General features: G+C 36.3%; 1 protein-coding gene across 5 annotated transcripts in view; it reads left to right on the plus strand.

Moving 5' to 3' along the window:
* SPAG1 (sperm associated antigen 1) overlaps positions 1-19,413 on the plus strand; it is a 99,756-nt gene that overhangs the window by 32,307 nt on the left and 48,036 nt on the right. For all 5 annotated transcript variants that reach the window (XM_073794633.1, XM_033842919.2, XM_033842920.2 and 2 more), the window contains one exon: positions 8,649-8,808. In XM_073794633.1, the coding sequence (XP_073650734.1) occupies positions 8,649-8,808 (160 nt within the window). The remainder of the gene's footprint in view (positions 1-8,648; positions 8,809-19,413) is intronic.

The following is a 19,413-nucleotide window of genomic DNA, read 5'->3' on the forward strand; positions in this document are numbered from 1 at the left end:
AGAAGCCCTCAGGCGACTTACACGCAGAGGCAGGGCCAAATCCAAAGCTGAACCCCAGGAGCTGTGCAAACAAAGAAGAGAAAGGGAAATCTCTCCCAGCAGCCTCAGGAGCAGAGGATTAAATCTCCACAATCAACTTGATGTACCCTGCATCTATGGAATACCTGAATAGACAACGAATCATCCCAAATTGAGGGAGTGGACTTTGGAAGCAATGATATATATATATATTTTTTTTTTTTTCCTTTTTCTCTTTTTGTGAGTGTGTATGTGTATGCTTCTGTGATTTTGTCTGTATAGCTTTGCTTTTACCATTTGTCCTAGGGTTCTGTCTGTCCGTTTTTTGGGGGTTTTTTTAGTATAGTTTTTAGCATCTGTTATCATTGGTGGAACTGTTCTTTGGTTTGGTTGCTCTCTTCTTTCTTTCTATTTTATTATTTTCAAATTTTGTTTTTATTTTTAAAAATTATTCTTTATTTTATAACTTTATTTTATTTATTTTTTACTTCCCTTCTTTCTTTTTTTCTCCCTTTTATTCTGAGCTGTGTGGATGACAGGGTCTTGGTGACCAGGCTGGGAGTCAGGCCTGTGCCTCTGAGGTGGGAGAGCTGAGTTCAGGACATTGGTCCACCACAGACCTCCCAGCTCCATGTAATATCAAACAGCAAAAATATCCCAGAAATCTCCATCTCAACGCCAAGACCCAGCTCCACTCAACGACCAGCAAGCAACAGTGCTGTACACCCTATGCCAAACAACTAGCAAGGCAGGAACACAACCCCACCCTTCAGCAGAAAGGCTGCCTAAAATCATAATCAGATCATAGAAAATGCAAAACACACCACCAGACACAGACCTGCCCACCAGAAAGACAAGATCCAGCCTCATCCACCAGAACACAGGCACCAGTCCCCTCCACAGGGAAGCCTACACAACCCACTGAGCCAACCATAGCCAGTGGGGGTAGACGCCAAAAACAATGGGAACTACAAACCTGCAGCCTGCGAAAAGGAGACCCCAAACACAGTAAGTTAAGCAAAATGAGAAGACAGAGAAACACACATCAGATGAAGGAGCAAGGTGAAAAACCCACCAGGCCAAATAAATGAAGAGGAAATAGGCAGTCTACCTGAAAAAGAATTCAGAATAATGATAGTAAAGGTGATCCAAAATCTTGGAAATAGAATGGAGAAAATACAACAAACGTTTAACAAGGACCTAGAAGAACTAAAGAGCAAACAAACAATGATGAACAACACAATGAATGAAATAAAAATTCTCTAGAAGGAATCAATAGCAGAATAACTGAAGAAGAACAGATAAGTGACCTGGAAGATAAAATAGTGGAAATAACTACTGCAGAGCAGAATAAAGAAAAAAGAATGGAAAGAATTGAGGACAGTCTCAGAGACCTCTGGGACAACATTAAACGCACCAACATTCGAATTATACGGGTCCCTGAAAAAGAAGAGAAAAAGAAAATATTTGATGAGATTATAGTTGAAAACTTCCCTAACATGGGAAAGAAAATAGTCAACTCCAGGAAGCGCAGAGTCCCATACAGGATAAATCCAAGGAGAAACATGCCAAGACACGTATTAATCAAACTATCAAAATTTAAATACAGAGAAAAAATATTAAGAGCATCAAGGGAAAAACAACAACATACAAGGGACTCCCCATAAGGTTAACAGCTGATCTTTCAGCAGAAACTGTGCAAGCCAGAAGGGAGTGGCAGGACATATTTAAAGTGATGAAAGGGAAAAACCTACACCCAAGATTACTCTACCCAGCAAGGATCTCATTCAGATTCAACAGAGAAATTAAAACCTTTACAGACAAACAGAACCTAAGGGAATACAGCACCACCAAACAAGCTTTACAACAAATGCTCAAGGAACTTTTCTAGGCAGGAAACACAGGAGAAGGAAAAGACCTACAATAACAAACGACAAAAATTTAGAAAATGTTAATAGGAACATACACATCAATAATTACCTTAAATGTAAATGGATTAAATGCTCCAACCAAAAGAAACAGACTGGCTGAATGTATACAAAAACAAGACCCGTACTTATGCTGTCTACAAGAGACCCACTTCAGACCTAAGGACACATACAGACTGAAAGGGGATGGAAAAAGATATTCCATGAAAATGGAAATCAAAAGTAAGCTGGAGTAGCAATTCTCATATCAGACAAAATATAATTTAAAGTAAAGACTATTACCAGAGACAAAGAAGGACACTACATAATGATCAAGGGCTCAATACAAAAAGAAGATATGACAATTGTAAATATTTATGCACCCAACATAGGAGCACCTCAATACATAAGGCAAATGCTAACAGCCATAAAAGGGGAAATTGACAGTAACACAATCATAGTAGGGGACGTTAACACCCCACTTTCACCAATGGACAGATCATCCAAAATGAAAATAAATAACGTAACACAAGCTTTAAATGATACATTAAACAAGATGGACCTAATTGATATTTATAGGACATTCCATCCCAAAACAACAGAATACACTTTCTTCTCAAGTGCTCATGGAACATTCTCCAGGATAGATCATATCTTGGGTCACAAATCAAGGCTTGGTGAATTTAAGAAAATTCAAATCGTATAAAGTATCTTTTCCGACCACAATGCTGTGAGACTAGATATTAATTACAGGAAAAGATCTGTAAAAAATACAAACACATGGAGGCTAAACAATACACTGCTTAATAACCAAGAGATCACTGAAGAAATCAAAGTGGAAATCAAAAAATACCTAGAAACAAAGGACAATGAAAACATCATGACACTAAACCTATGGGATGTAGCAAAATCAGTACTAAGAGGGAAGTTTATAGTGATACAATACTACCTTAAGAGAAACAAGAAACGTCTCAAAGAAAGAACCTAACTTTACACCTAAAGCAATTAGAGAAAGAAGAACCAAAACCCCCAAAGTTAGCAGAAGGAAAGAAATCATAAAGATCAGATCAGAAATAAATGAAGGAAAAAATAGCAAAAATCAATAAAATTAAAAGCTGGTTCTTTGAGAAGAAAAACAAAATTGATAAACCATTAGCCAGACTCATCAAGAAAAAAAGGGAGAAGACTCAAATCAATAGAATTAGAAATGAAAAAGGAGAAGTAACAGCTGACACTGCAGAAATACAAAGGATCATGAGAGATTACTACAAGCAATGCTATGCCAATAAAATGGACAACCTGGAAGAACTGGACAAATTCTTAGAAAAGCACAACCTTCTGAGACTGAAACAGGGAGAAATAGAAAATATGAAGAGACCAATCACAAGCACTGAAATTGAAACTGATTAAAACTCTTCCAACAAACAAAAGCCCAGGACCACATGGCTTCACAAGAAAATTCTATCAAACATTTATAGAAGAGCTAACACCTATCCTTGTCAAACTCTTCCAAAATATAGCAGAGGGAGGAACACTCTCAAACTCATTCTACGAGGCCACCATCACCCTGATACCAAAACCAGACAAAGAAGTCACAAAACTACAGGCCAATATCACTGATAAACATAGATTCAAAAATCGTCAACAAAATACTAGCAAACAGAATCCAACATCACATTAAAAGGATTGTACACCATGATCACGTGGGGTTTATCTCAGGAATGCAAGGAAACTTCAATATATGCAAATTAATCAATGTGATACACCATATTAACAAATTGAATAAAAACCATATGATCATCTCAATAGATGCAGAAAAAGCTTTCAACAAAATTCAGCACCCATTTATGATAAAAACCCTCCAGAAAGTAGGCATACATGGAACTTACTTCAGCATAATAAAGGCCATATATGACAAACCCACGGCCAACATCATACTCAATGGTGAAAAACTGTAACCATTTCCACTAAGATCAGGAACAAGACAAGGATGCCCACTCTTACCACTATTATTCATCATAGTTTTGGAAGTTTTAGCCACAGCAAGCAGAGAAGAAAAAGAAATAAAAGGAATCCATATCGGAAAAGAAGTAAAGCTGTCACTGTTTGCAGTTGATATGATACTATACATAGAGAATCCTAAAGATGCTACTGAAAAACTACTACAGGTAATCAATGAACTTGGTAAAATAGCAGGATGTAACATTAATGCACAGAAATCTCTTGCATTCCTTTACAGTAATGATGAAAAATTTGAAAGTGAAATTATGGAAACACTCCCATGTACCATTGCAACAAAAAGAATAACACACCTAGGAACAAACCTACCTAAGAAGACAAAAGACCTGTATGCAGAAAACTATAACACACTGATGAAAGAAATTAAAGATGATACAAATAGATGGAGAGATATACCATGTTCTTGGATTGGAAGAATCAACATTGTGAAAATGACTATACTACCCAAAGCAATCTACGGATTCAGTGCAACCCCTATCACACTACCACTGGCATATTTTCACAGAACTGGAACAAAAAATTGCATAATTTGTATGAAAACACAAAAGATCCCGTATAGCCAAAGCAATCTTGAGAAAGAAAAATGGACCTGGAGGAATCAGGCTCCCTGACTTCAGACTATACTACAAAGCTACAGCAATCAAGACAGTATTGTACTGGCACAAAAACAGAAATATAGATCGATGGAACAGGATAGAAAGCCCAGAGATAAACCCAAGCACATATGGTCACCTTATTTTTGATAAAGGAGGCAAGAATATACAATGGAGAAAAGACAGCCTCTTCAATAAATGGTGCTGGGAAAACTGGACAGCTACATGTAAAAGGATGAAATTAGAACACTCCCTAACACCACAAAAATAAACTCAAAATGGATTAAAGACCTAAATATAAGGCCAGACACTCTAAAACTCCTAGAAGAAAACATAGGCAGAACACTCTATGATATAAATCACAGCAAGATCCTTTTTGACCCAGCTCCTAGAGAAATGGAAATAAAAAGAAAAATAAACAAATGGGACCTAATGAAACTTAAAAGCTTTTGAACAGCAAAGGAAAACATAAACAGCACGAAAAGACAGCCCTCAGAATGAGAGAAAATATTTGCAAATGAAGCAACTGACAAAGGATTAATTTCCAAAATTTACAAGCAGCTCTTGCAGCTCAATATCAAAAAAACATACAGCCCAATCCACAAATGGGCAGAAGACCTAAATAGACATTTCTCCAAAGAAGATATACAGATGGCCAAGAAGCACATGAGAAGCTGCTCAACATCACTAATTATTAGAGAAATGCAAATCAAAACTGCAGTGAGGTATCACTTCACACCAGTTAGAATGGACTTCATCAAAAAATCTACAAACAACAAATGCTGGAGAGGGTGTGGAGAAAAGGGAACCCTCTTGCACTGTTGGAGGGAGTGGAAACTGATACAGCCACTATGGAGAACAGTATGGAGGTTCCTTAAAAAACTAAAAATAGAACTACCATACGACCCAGCAATCCCACTACTGGACATATACCCTGAGAAAACCATAATTCAAAAAATAGTCATGTATCACAATGTTCATTGCAGCTCTATTTACAGTAGCTAGGACATGGAAGCAACGTAAGTGTCCATCGACAGATGAATGGATAAAGAAGATGTGGCACATATAAACAGTGGCATATTACTCAGCCACAAAAAGAAACGAAATTGAGTTATTTGTAGTGAGGTGGATGCAGAGAATGGACTTGAGGACACGGGGAGGGGGAAGGGGAAGCTGGGACAAAGAGAGTGGCATGGACATATATACACTACCGAATGTAAAACCGATAGCTCACGGGAAGTAGCCACATAGCACAGGGAGATCAGCTTGGTGCTTCGTGACCACCTAGAGGAGTGGGATAGGGAGGGTGGGAGGGAGTCGCAAGAGGGAAGAGATATGGGGATATATTTATATGTATAGCTGATTCACTTGTTTATAAAGCAGAAACTAACATACCATTGTAAAGCAATTATACTCCAATAAAGATGTTAAAAAAAAAAAGAGAGGTACATCTCAGATATTCCCAGTGTTAACGTCTATTTGAAGTGGAAGAAAGCTGGCTCTTAAATTGTCCAAAATCATAAACCTACTCCTGAAGGACAAATAATTTTCTCTTTCCTGAAGCTTTGTAGGCAGTTCTTTTCTTTGAGCCAAGTTCAATTTATTATGCAAATGGTGTAGAACTTTCCTAGGTAGGATTAAGCAGGAGCTTGATGGCCATAAAAGAGTGTTTATTCCTTAATTTGCGTGGTAACCATAGCATCCCTAACAGTAAACTGACTCAGATATGCACTTAGGGGATCTGTATTCAATCCTAAGGAGTGGAGGTAAGTGTCAAGAGCTGTGAAGGGCCTGAGAGTTTACCCTACATGTAAATTAGCAAGGTGGCCTAGAAGAATATACAAGATTCCTGGGTCAGGCACAAAAGACTTTGCTACTCATGGCATGGCAAGCTGATGAGCTTGAAGCCCATGTCCGTTACCCTGGCCACCAAGTTCCGTGTGGGCGGCAGAATGCCCACATAGGGCATTCTCTATTTCCCAGGGCTGTTGTCAGTACAAACATCCTTAAAAAGATAATCTAGGTCCCTTTCACCAAGTGCAGATACAGCAGGAACACAGGCTGTCTGTGAACCAGAAAGCAGGCCCTCACCAGAAACCAAATCTGCTAGCACCTTAAACTTGGACTTCCCAGTCTTCAGAACTGAGAAATAAATTCCTGTTGTTATAAATCAAAGAAAAAATAAAGTCTAGAACAAAGGTGGTTTAGCTCCTCTGCTTATAATATATTTAGAAATATGGGAAACCCCTGGAGAACTGTCTTCCACCAATAAGTTGTCACTGTTTCCACATACCTTTCAGGTTATCTAACTCTTTCTGAGAGGCAGCTGATGTCCCTACTGTATCAGCTGCATTTATCAAGTCAGCATTTCAGTGGATTAGGTTTAGGGTGCAGCTTAGGAACACATCTTCACCCCATAGTATTTCCTTTTTATAATGGTATGTTCATTAAAAAGTTAGCATTTTAATATTCTAAAAAAAAATTGAAACAAGGAAAACCACTTTTAATTTTACTATCCAACATAAGTTCATGTTTACATATTAACTTTAGACCTTAACCAAATGCATTTTTACCTTAACCATATGTAAAGATTAACTCAAAGCGGATCATATACCTTAATATAAGACTTGGAGTATGAAAGTTCTAGAAGAAAACATAAGAGAAAATCTTTATGACCTTGGATGAGACAAATATTCCTTAGGTGTGACACAGAGGCATAATCTATAAAAAGTTGATAATCGGGCTTCATCAAAATTAAAAAGTTTTTATTTATTCTATCAGAAGAATAAAAAGACAAGCCATAGACTGGGGGAAAATAGTTGCAATCATGTATCCAACAAAGGGCTTGTGTCCTGAATATATACAGAACTTTAAAAACTCAAGAAAACAAACAGGTTGATGAAAAATAAGCAAGATATTTGATCAGACACGTCACCCAAAGTTATGTGAATGGAAAATAAGCACATGAAAAGATGCTCAATGTCATTAGTCATTAGAGAAACATAAAACCACAAGAGATACCACTACAAACCTGTTAGCTAAAATGAAAATGATTGACCATACTAAGTGTTGGTGGGCATGTGGGAGAACTGAAACTTGGGAATATAAAATGATCCCACTGCTTTGGAATACAGGTAAAAAGTTAAACAAAACAATCATACGCCTACCGCATGACCCAGTCATTCCACTCCGAGTATTCACCAAGAAAAATACAAGCATATGTCCATACAAAGATTTAAGCACGAATGTTTATAATGGCTTCATTTGTAATTGCCAAAAACTGAAAATAGCCTAAAATGTCCATCAATAGGTGAATGGATAAACAAATCATTTTATAAGCATATAATAGAATACTACTGAACAATAAAAGGGAATGAACTAATAGGTTCATAAGACGACGTGGATAAATTTCAAAATAATTATGCTAAGTGAAAGAAGCCAGACAAAAAGAGTACATGTATTTTGATTCTACTTATATAAAAAACTGGAAAATACAAACTAATCTATCGTAACAGAAAGAACAGTGGTTGCAGGGATGAGCAAAAGGGAATCATAACAAAAAGATAGGAAGAAACGTTTTGTGAATGATATTACATCAAAATCTATTAAAACTTGTGCTCTTTAAGTATGTGCAGTTTATGTCAGTTATACCTCAGTAAGGTGTTAAAGATGAGGAAGGAAGCAAAATGATATATTTTTTAAATTTCTAGTTGGCATAAAATATTAAAGAACTTTCAACATGACTCTTAAACATGTATAGTATGGTTTAATTTGTATAAAACTGGACACCTCTGTTTGTATATGTATACAAATATATCCAGGAAGATGATCATCAGAATGTCAATAGTTTATCTGAGTGGCAGGATTTCAGATGATTTTTTTCTTCCTTCTTTTATACTTGTTATGCTTTAAGTTTTTTACAGTGGACATGTATAGTTCTAATCAGACAAAGCAGTGAAGTTGTTTGAAAAGAAAAATAAAGACCACCATAAGAAGCTTTATCTTAGTTATCTTTATTCACTTTTTAATATCTTGATATTCTTACCTGCAAGAATGGTTATACTTTTTACTAAAGGAAAAAGTTTTCTTTAATGTGGCGATTATGTTTCAGAAAACCTTGTTAGAGGTTGAAAGAGATCTGAAAAATTCTGAACCTGCATCTGAGACTCAAACCAAAGGGAAAAGGATGGTTATTCAGGAAGTAGAAAACTCAGAAGATGAAAATGAAAAGGACAGTGGAAGAAAACATGAAGATGGCATTGGAGATAACAGTAAGACATCTTTTCTCTTTGGTTTATGCAAAAAAAAAAAAAAAAAACAAACCCTATCTTGTTATATGATGAGCTGGCTCAAATTTTCTCTTTGTACAGAAATTCTTAGTCTACCAAATTTTTCTAGCCTTTACCTTGTAAGTCTACAAGCAGGTTTTTCCTTCATCTTTTTCTTAACACAGCTCATTTCTTTTTCTTTTCTTTTCTTATTGCGGTATAATTGACTTATTATGTTAGTTTCAGGTGTACAACATAATGATTCAATATTTGTTTGTATTGTGAAATTATTACCACGATAAGTCTAGTTAAAATCTTTTTCTTGGGGCTTCCCTGGTGGCACAGTGGTTGAGAGTCCGCCTGCCGATGCAGGGGACACGGGTTCGTGCCCCGGTCCAGGAAGATGCCACATGCCGCAGAGTGGCTAGGCCTGTGAGCCATGGCCTCTGGGCCTGCGCGTCCAGAGCCTGTGCCCTGCAAAGGGAGAGGCCACAACAGTGAGAGGCCTGCATACCGTAAAAAAAATCTTTTTCTTAATACAATCTCGCAAACCCATTTTTCTTCATAATCTGACATCTTTTCTAGTGCTCAATTTAATTCCTGATTATCACCTTTAAACACAAATGGCTGCCTCTGTGACACCATTTGCAAGTTAACCTTATGTCCATCTCTTAGATGATTGTTTCATATATAGCTACTTGGTTGCAAACAAATATCTTGGCTTCAAAGGGGTTGTTTGCCTAAAAATGAATGCACTGTTGGAATGCCCTGTAGCTATGCGTGCCTCTCAATTTTTTTTTTAAATATGCAATTTCACTTCTGATGTAATTTTAAAAAAAAGAATCTAGACTATATAAAGCTTAATCTTCATAATATAAGACAATGAAAATTACATCAACTTTAAGGGGAAAAAATCTGCCTTTTCATTTGACCAGGGGGGAAAAGTTTTTCTTTTTTCTTGAGAGCCCCTGAGCAACTGAAGGGGAAATGTCAGCTCTGAAAATCATTCACAGGTAAAAACCAACTTTAAGTAATTTGACAGAATATTTTATTTTAGGGAAATATAAAATGTTCAAGTCATTCAACTTTAAAGAAAGAACAAGGAGTATAAGTTTGTTTTCATTCGTGGCAAAATATATAGTGTAAAATATATACATCAGCTTAAAATATGATCAGTTAAGCTAGGATAAAGAAAAAAGCACAGAAAAGAAGGGGGAAAGAGATGAGGCAGAGTAGAGCACCCAAGAAAGATGGAAAAGAAAGTGAGAGCATCAAAGAGATAAAAAGGAGAGTTTAAGGTAAGCAGCTTTTCAAGGATTGAGGCTCACCTTTTTTTTCTTAAATAAATTTATTTATTTATTTATTTTTGGCTGTGTTAGGTCTTTGTTGCTGCATGCGGGCTTTCTTAAGTTGCGGCGAGCGTGGGCTCCTCTTCATTGAGGTGCATGGGCTTTTCATTGTGGCGGCTTCTCTTGTTGCCAAGCACGGGCTCTAGGCACGCAGGCTTCAGTAGTTGTGGCACACGGGCTCAGTAATTGTGGCTTGCCGGCTCCAGAGCGCAGGCTCAGTAGTTGCCGCGCACGGGTTTAGCTGCTCCACGGCATGTGGGATCTTCCCGGACCAGGGATTGAACCCGTGTCTCTTGCATTGGCAGGCGGATTCTTAACCACTGCGCCACCCAGGGAAGTCCCGATTGAGGCTCACCTTTAAGCAAGTTCTGGGAGCAAATGTTTTTCTTATGTTTATATTTAGCTTAAGATAATTAGCCAAGCATCCTACAATTAAAGGAAATCATTTAAAGTCTTATCTGGAACAAGATATAATATAAACTGTATCAATTGCCACTATTTTTAAATTATTTTTTAAAATTTACATACAGTAAAAATGGACTTTTTGGTATACAGTTCTAACACGTGTATAATTTCATGTAACAGCCACCACCGTCAGGATCCAGAACAATTTTATCACAAATTGTTGGCTAAAGGAAGGCAAAAAAGAACACCTCTTTTTGCTTTCCTTTTAGCCAAACCCTTCTATCACCCCAAGCCTTGGTAGCCGTTGATCTATTCTCTGTTCCTGTAGTTTCACCTTTTCCAGAATGTCATATAAATGGAATCAGAGAGTATATAACCTTTTGAGACTAGCTTCCTGCACTTAGTGTAATGTCACTGAGATTCATTCATGTAGTTGCATGTATCTTTGATTTATTCCTTTTTATTACTGAGTAATACACCATTATATGGATATACTGCAGCTTGTTTATCCTTTCATTTGTTGAAGGACATTTGGGTTTTTTCCAGTATTTGGTATTTATGAATAGAGCTGCTATTAATATTCATGCACAGGTTTTTGGGTGAACGTACGTTTTCATTTCTCTGGGGTAAATACCAAGAGTGGGACTGCTGGGTCATATGGCAAGTGTATGTTTAACTTTATAAAAAATCTCCAGACTGTTTTTCCAGAATGGTGGTACCATTTTTCATTCCCATTAGCAACACATGAGAGTTCTAGCTGTTTCACATTCTTGCCAGCATTTGGTATTTTATTTAAAAAATTTTTTTAGCCATTTTATTAGGTGTATAGTGGTTTCTCACTGTGGTTTTAATTTGCATTTTACTATTGGCTAGTGATGTTGAACATTTTTTCTTGTGCTTATTTGCCATGTCTATATCACTTTTGGTAAAGTATCTGTTGAAATTATTCCACCAGTTTTTAAAGTTGGGTTGTTGATTTCTTACTGTTGAATTTTGAGAGTTCATTTCATATTTTTGATACAAGTCCTTTGTTAGATATGAGATCTGCAAATATTTTTTCCCTACTTGTAGCTTGTTTTTTCTCATTCTTTTATCAGTGTCTTTCACAGAAAAAATGGGTATTAGTTTGATTAGAGTCCAGTTTATCAAAATTTTTTAATGGGCTGGTGATTTGGTGTCATATCTTAATGCTTTGACTAAGCTAAAATCATGAGGATTTTCTCCTGTTTTCCTTTAAAAGTTCCGTGGTTTTATACTTATGTACCATTCTGAGTTAATTTTTTTATTGAGGTATAACTGACATATAACATTCTATTAGTTTCAGGTGTACAACATGATTCAATAGTTGTATATATTGTGAAGTAATTGCCACAATAAGTCTAGTTAAAAACCATCACCATAATAGTTAAAAAATTTTTTTCTTGTGATGAGAACTTTTAAGATCTCTTTCAGCAAGTTTCAAATATATAATAGAGTATTATTAACTCTAGTCACTATGCTGTACGTTACATCCCCATGACTTATTTTATAACTGGAAGTTTGTGCCTTTTGATTCCCTTCACCCATTGCACACGTGTGCACATGTACACACACACACAGAAACACACACACACACAGATACGCCTCTGGCAACTATCAGTCTGTTCTCTATGAGCTTGGTTTGGTTTTTCTTTTTAGATTCCACATATAAATGAGATCATGTGGTGTTTATCTTTCTCTGTCTGACTTATTTCACTTAGCCATACTGAGTTAATTTTTCTATGAAGTGTGAGGATTAGATTGAGTTTCACTTTTTTGCATATGGATGTCCAATTGTTCCAAAACCATTTGATGAAAACTATCCTTACTCCTTTGAACTGCCTTTGCACCTTTGTAAAAAAAATCAGTTGGCCATATTTGTGTAGCCAATAGAATCTAACGCTGGGTTCAGTTCTTCTCCACTGACCTATGTGTCTGTCCCTTTGTCAATACCACACTATCTCGAGTGCTGTAGTTTTATAGTAAGTCTTAAAATCAGGTAGTGTGATTCCTTCAGCTTTATTTTTTTTTTCAAAATAGTTTGGCTATTCTAGTTCCTTTGCCTTTCACATAGTTTTAAAATCAGGTGTTTTTCAATTTTATTTTATTTTTCACATGCTGCATTCCTCCAACTTCTCTTAATATTCAAGTATATTCCTTTATTACATAAAATCACTTAACAGTCACATATATTTGATGACTATTTTACCACAAGCCTGTTTGTTATATTACTAAAATCTATATTTCTACTCACTGCAAAACACAAGGAATTTCCCACTGTATATCACTATAGTATATAGTAGAGTATAATTGGACAGCAAATATGAGGTAGTTAAATCAGTTCTTTTATACCTAAAAAAAGTCATGCTGGGAATTTGATTGGAACTGCATTGAATTTATAAATCAATATAGGGAAGAAATGACTATATGGATTTTTAACTATATGGATTTTTCCAATCCATGAACATGGTATATCTCTCCATGAACATGGTATATCTCTCCACTTATTTAGGTCTTCTTTGATTTATTTCATTAGTGTTTTTTAAGTTTTCAGCACACAGATACTGCACATACTTTGACAAATTTTTACTTACGTATTTAGATTTTTTGGAGCTATTGTAAAGAATATTTTTTTAATTTCAGAAAATTGAAAATTGAATTGTTCATTGCTAGAATATGAAAATATCATTTATTTTAAAAAATATGTTGACCTTGTATCTTGCAGTCTTGCTAACTCACTGATAAGTTCCAGGATTCTTTTTGTAGACTCCTTGGAATTTTTTTCATAGACAATTACATGGTCTGCAGATAAGAACAGTTTTATTTTTCTAATTTCCAATCTATACCTCTTTTCTTTCTTTTTCTTACTTTATTGAACTGGCTAAGGGCTATGGTGTTGAATAAACATGGTGAGAGTGAACAACCATGAGCTTTGTTCTTAATCTTAGAGGGCAAGCATTCAGTCTTCCGTCATTAAGTTTTCTGTTAACTGTGGGTTTTTGAGAGATGGGCTTCATCAAATTAAGGAAGTAACTTTCTATTTCTACATGACTGTGACTTTTAATCTCAAATTGATGTGAACTTTTCATCTCAAATTGATGTAAACTTTTCAAATACTTTTTCTGCAGAAATTGATTTGATCATGTGGTTTTTCTTCTGTAATCTGTTAGTATATTGGATTATGTTGATTGATTTTCAAAAGTTGAGCTAGCCTTGAATTCTTGGGATAAACCCCATCAATCATCATGTATTATTCTTTTCAGGATTTTGTCTGTTATTATCTTGTTGATGATTTTTGCATCTATGTTCATGAGAGACATTGGACTATAGTTTTTCTTTTTTTTTGTACTGTACATGTCTGGTTTTGGTATCAGGATAATGGCAACGTCGGAAAAGTTGGGAGCTGGAATGTGCTTCCACCACTTCTGTTTTCTAAAAGAGATTGTGTAGAATTGATATTACTTCTTTTAAAATTTGGTAGAATTTGCCAGTGAAATCATCTGGGCCTGGAGGTTCTTTTGTGAAAGATTTAAAATTACAAATTTAATTTCTTTAGTAGACATACAACTGTTTAGGTTATCTGTGTTTTTCTTCAGTGAATCCTGAGTTTAGTAGTTTCAAAAAAATTGGTCCATTTCATCCAAGTTGTTGAATTTATAAGCACAGTTCACAGTACTCCCTTATTATAGCTTTAATGTCTGATTGACCTGTAGTGATATACTCTTTTCCTGAGAGTGGCGATTTGTGTTTTCTCTCTTTTTTGTTTGTCAGTCTAGTTCGAGGTTTATCAATGTTATTGATTTTTTCAAATGTCTCATTGATTTTTCTCTGCTTTTTTAAAAAAATATCTTTATTGGAGTATAATTGCTTTACAATGCTGTGTTAGTTCCTGCTTTATAACACAGTGAATCAGCTATACATATACATATATCCCCATATCTCTTCCCTCTTGCATCTCCCTCCACCCTCCCTATCCCACCCCTCTAAGTGGTCACAAAGCACAGAGTTGATCTCCCTGTGCTATGCGGTTGCTATCCACTAGCTATTGATTTTATATTTGGTAGTATATATATGTCCATGCCACTCTCTCACTTTGTCCCATCTTACCCTTACCCCTCCCCATGTCCTCAAATCCATTCTCTAGTAGGGCTGCGTCTTTATTCCTGTCCTGCCCCTAGGTTCTTCATAACCTTTTATTTTTTTTTTTAGATTCCATATATATGTGTTAGCATATGGTATTTGTCTTTCTCTTTCTGACTTACTTCACTCTGTATGACAGACTCTAGGTCCATCCACTTCACTACAAGTAACTCAATTTTGTTTCTTTTTATGGCTGAGTAATATTCCATTGTATATATGTGCCACATCTTGTTTATCCATTCATCTGTCGATGGACACTTAGGTTGCTTCCAAGTCCTGGCTATTGTAAATAGAGCTGCAATGAACACTATGGTACATGACTCTTTTTTTTTTTTTTTTTAACATCTTTATTGGAGTATAATTGCTTTACAATGGTGTGTTAGTTTCTGCTTTATAACAAAGTGAATCAGTCATACATAAACATATGTTCCCATATGTCTTCCCTCTTGCGTCTCCCTCCCTCCCACCCTCCCTATCCCACCCCTCCAGGCTGTCACAAAGCACCGAGCCAATATCCCTGTGCCATGCGGCTGCTTCCCACTAGCTATCTACCTTACTACGTTTGTCAGTGTGTATATGTCCATGACTGTCTCTCGCCCTGTCACAGCTCACCCTTCCCCCTCCCCATAACCTCAAGTCCGTTCTCTAGGTCGTCTGTGTCTTTATTCCTGCCTTACCCCTAGGTTCTTCATGACATTTTTTTTCTTAAATTCCATATATATGTGTTAGCATACGGTATTTGTCTTTTTCTTTCTGACTTACTTCACTCTGTATGACAGGCTCTAGGTCTACCCACCTCATTACAAATAGCTCAGTTTCGTTTCTTTTTATGGCTGAGTAATATTCCATTGTATATATGTGCCACATCTTCTTTATCCATTCATCCAAAGATGGGCACTTAGGTTGTTTCCATCTCCGGGCTATTGTAAATAGAGCTGCAGTGAACACTGTGGTACATGACTCTTTTTGAAATACGGTTTTCTCAGGGTTTATGCCCAGTAGTGGGATTGCTGGGTCATATGGTAGTTCTATTTTTAGTTTTTTAACGAACCTCCATACTGTTCTCCTTAGTGGCTGTATCAATTTACATTCCCACCAACAGTGCAAGAGGGTTCCCGTTTCTCCACCCCCTCTCCAGCATTTATTGTTTGTAGATTTTTTGATGATGGCCATTCTGACTGGTGTGAGGTGATACCTCATGGTAGTTTTGATTTGCATTACTCTGTTGATTACTGATGTTGAGCATTCTTTCATGTGTTTGTTGGCAATATATATATCTTCTTTGGAGAAATGTCTATTTAGGTCCTGCCCATTTTTGGATTGGGTTGCTTGTTTTTCTGATATTCAGCTGCATGAGCTGCTTGTAAATTTTAGAGATTAATCCTTTGTCATTTGCTTCATTAGCAAATATTTTCTCCCATTCTGGGGGTTGTCTTTTGGTCTTGTTTATGGTTTCCTTTGCTGTGCAAAAGCTTTTAAGTTTCATTAGACCCCATGTGTTTATTTTTGTTTTTATTTCCATTTCTTTAGGAGGTGGGTCAAAAAGGATCTTGCTGTGATTTATGTCATAGAGTGTTCTGCCTATGTTTTCCTCTAAGAGTTTGATAGTGTCTAGCCTTACATTTGGGTCTTTAATCCATTTTGAGTTTATTTTTGTGTATGGTGTTAGGGAGTGTTCTAATTTCATTTATTTTTACATGTAGCTGCCCAGTTTCCCAAAACCACTTATTGAAGAGGCTGTCTTTTCTCCATTGTATATTCTTGCCTCCTTTATGAAAGATAAGGTCACCATATGTGCATGGGTTTACCTCTGGGCTTTCTATCCTGTTCCATTGATCTACATTTCTGTTTTCGTGCCAGTACCATACTCTCTTATTTACTGTAGCTTTGTAGTATAGTCTGAAGTCAGGGAGCCTGATTCATCCAGCTCCGTTTTTCTTTCTCAAAATTGCTTTGGCTCTTCGGGGTCTTTTGTGTTTCCATACAAATTGTGCAATTTTTTGCTCAGGTTCTGTGAAAAATGCCAGTGGTAGTTTGATAGGAATTGCATTGAATCTGTAGATTGCTTTGGTAGTATAGTTATTTTTACAATGTTGGTTCTTCCAATCCAAGAACATGGTATATCTCTCCATCTATTTGTATCATCTTTAATTTCTTTCATCAGTGTCTTATAGTTTTCTTCACACAGGTCTTTTCTCTCCTTAAGTAGGTTTATTCCTAGGTGTTTTATTCTTTTGTTGCCATGGTAAATGGGAGTGTTTCCTTAGATTTTTCATTAGTGTATAGGAATGCAAGAGATTTCTGTGCATTAATTTTATATCCTGCTAGTTTACCAAACTCATCGATTAGCTCTAGCAGTTTTCTGGTAGCATCTTTAGGATTCTCTATGTATATTATCGTGTCATCTGCAAACAGTGAAAGCTTTACTTCTTCTTTACCCATATGGATTCCTTTTATTTCTTTTTCTTCTCTGATTGCTGTGGCTAAAACTCCAAAACTATGAATAATAGTGGTGAGGGTGGGCAACCTTGTCTTGTTCCAGATCTTAGTGGAAATGGTTTCAGTTCCTCACCATTGAGGACGACGTTGGCTGTGGGTTTGTCATGTATGGCCTTTATTATGTTGAGATAAGTTCCATCTATGCTTACTTTTGGAGGGTTTTTATCATAAATGCGTGTTGAATTTTGTCGATAGCTTTTTCTGCATCTGTTGAGATGGTCCTATGGTTTTTCTCCTTCAATTTGTTAATATGGTGTATCACATTGATTGATTTGCGTATATAGAAGAATCCTTGCATTCCTGGGATAACCCCACTTGATCATGGTGTACAATCCTTTTAATGTGCTGTTGGATTCTGTTTGCTAGTATTTTGTTGAGGATTTTTGCATCTGTGTTCATCAGTGATATTGGCCTGTAGTTTTCTTTCTTTGTGACATCTTTGTCTGGTTTTGGTATCAGGGTGATGGTGGCCTTGTAGAATGAGTTTGGGAGTGTTCTTCCCTCTGGAGCATAGGTGTTACCTCTTCTATAAATGTTTGATAGAATTTTCCTGTGAAGCCATCTGGTCCTGGGCTTTTGTTTGTTAGAAGATTTTTAATCACAGTTTCAATTTCAGTGCTTGTGATTGGTCTGTTTATATTTTCTGTTTCTGCCTGGTTCAGTCTCAGAAGGTTGTGCTTTTCTAAGAATTTGTCCATTTCTTCCAGGTTGTCCTTTTTATTGGCATATATTTCCCTGTAGTAATCTCTCATGATCCTTTGTATTTCTGCAGTGTCAGTTGTTACTTCCCCTTTTTCATTTCTAATTCTATCGATTTTAGTGTTCTCCCTTTTTTTCTAGATGAGTCTGGCTAATGGTTTATCAATTTTGTTTATTTTCTCAAAGAACCAGCTTTTAGTTTTATTGATCTTTGCTATCGTTTCCTTCATTTCTTTTTCATTTATTTCTGATCTGATCTTTATGATTTCTTTCCTTCTAATTTTGGGGGTATTTTGTTCTTCTTTCTCTAATCTCTTTAGGTGTAAAGTTAGCTTGTTTATTTGAGATGTTTCTTGTTTCTTAAGGTAGTATTGTATTACTATAAACTTCCCTCTTAGTACTGATTTTGCTGCATCCCATAGGTTTAGTGTCATCGTGTTTTCATTGTCATTTGTTTCTAGGTTTTTTTTTTTTTTTTTTTTTGCAATAACTGGGCCTCTCACTGTCGCGGCCCCTCCCGTTGTGGAGCACAGGCTCTGGATGCACATGCCCAGCGGCCATGGCTCACGGACCCAGCCGCTCCACGGTAAGTGGGATCTTCCCGGACCAGAGCACGAACGCATGTCCCCTGCATCTGCAGGCGGACTCCCAACCACTGCGCCACCAGGGAAGCCCATTTTTAGGTATTTTTTTGATTTCCACTTTGATTTCTTCAGTGATCTCTTGGTTATTAAGCAGTGTATTGTTTAGCCTCCATGTGTTTGTATTTTTTACAGATTTTTTCCTGTAATTGATATCTAGTCTCATAGCATTTTGGTCGGAAAAGTTACTTGATATGATTTCAATTTTCTTAAATTTACCAAGACTTGATTTGTGACCCAGGGTATGATCTATCCTGGAGAATGTTCCATGAGCACTTGAGAAGAAAGTATATTCTCTTGTTTTTGATAGGAATGTCCTATAAATATCAATTAAGTCCATCTTGTTTAATGTATCATTTAATGCTTGTGTTTCCTTATTTATTTTCATTTTGGATGATCTTTCCATTGGTGAAAGTGGGGTGTTAAAGTCCCCTACTATGATTGTGTTACTGTCGATTTCCCCTTTTATGGCTGTTAGCATTTGCCTTATGTATTGAGGTGCTCCTATGTTGGGTGCATAAATATTTACAATTGTTATATCTTTTTCTTGGATTGAGCCCTTGATCATTATGTAGTGTCCTTCTTTGTCTCTTATAACAGTCTTTATTTTAAAGTCTATTTTGTCTGATATGAGAATTGCTACTGCAGCTTACTTTTGATTTCCATTTGCATGGAAGATATTTTTCCATCCCCTCACTTTCAGTCTGTATGTGTCCCTAGGTCTGAAGTGGGTCTCTTGTAGACAGCATATATACGGGTTTTGTTTTTTTATCCATTCAGCCAGTCTGTGTCTTTTGGTTGGAGCATTTAATCCATTTACATTTAAGGTAATTAGCGATATGTATGTTCCTATTAAC

This window comes from Tursiops truncatus, chromosome 17 (assembly GCF_011762595.2).
Source record: "Tursiops truncatus isolate mTurTru1 chromosome 17, mTurTru1.mat.Y, whole genome shotgun sequence".
NCBI lineage: Eukaryota > Metazoa > Chordata > Mammalia > Artiodactyla > Delphinidae > Tursiops > Tursiops truncatus.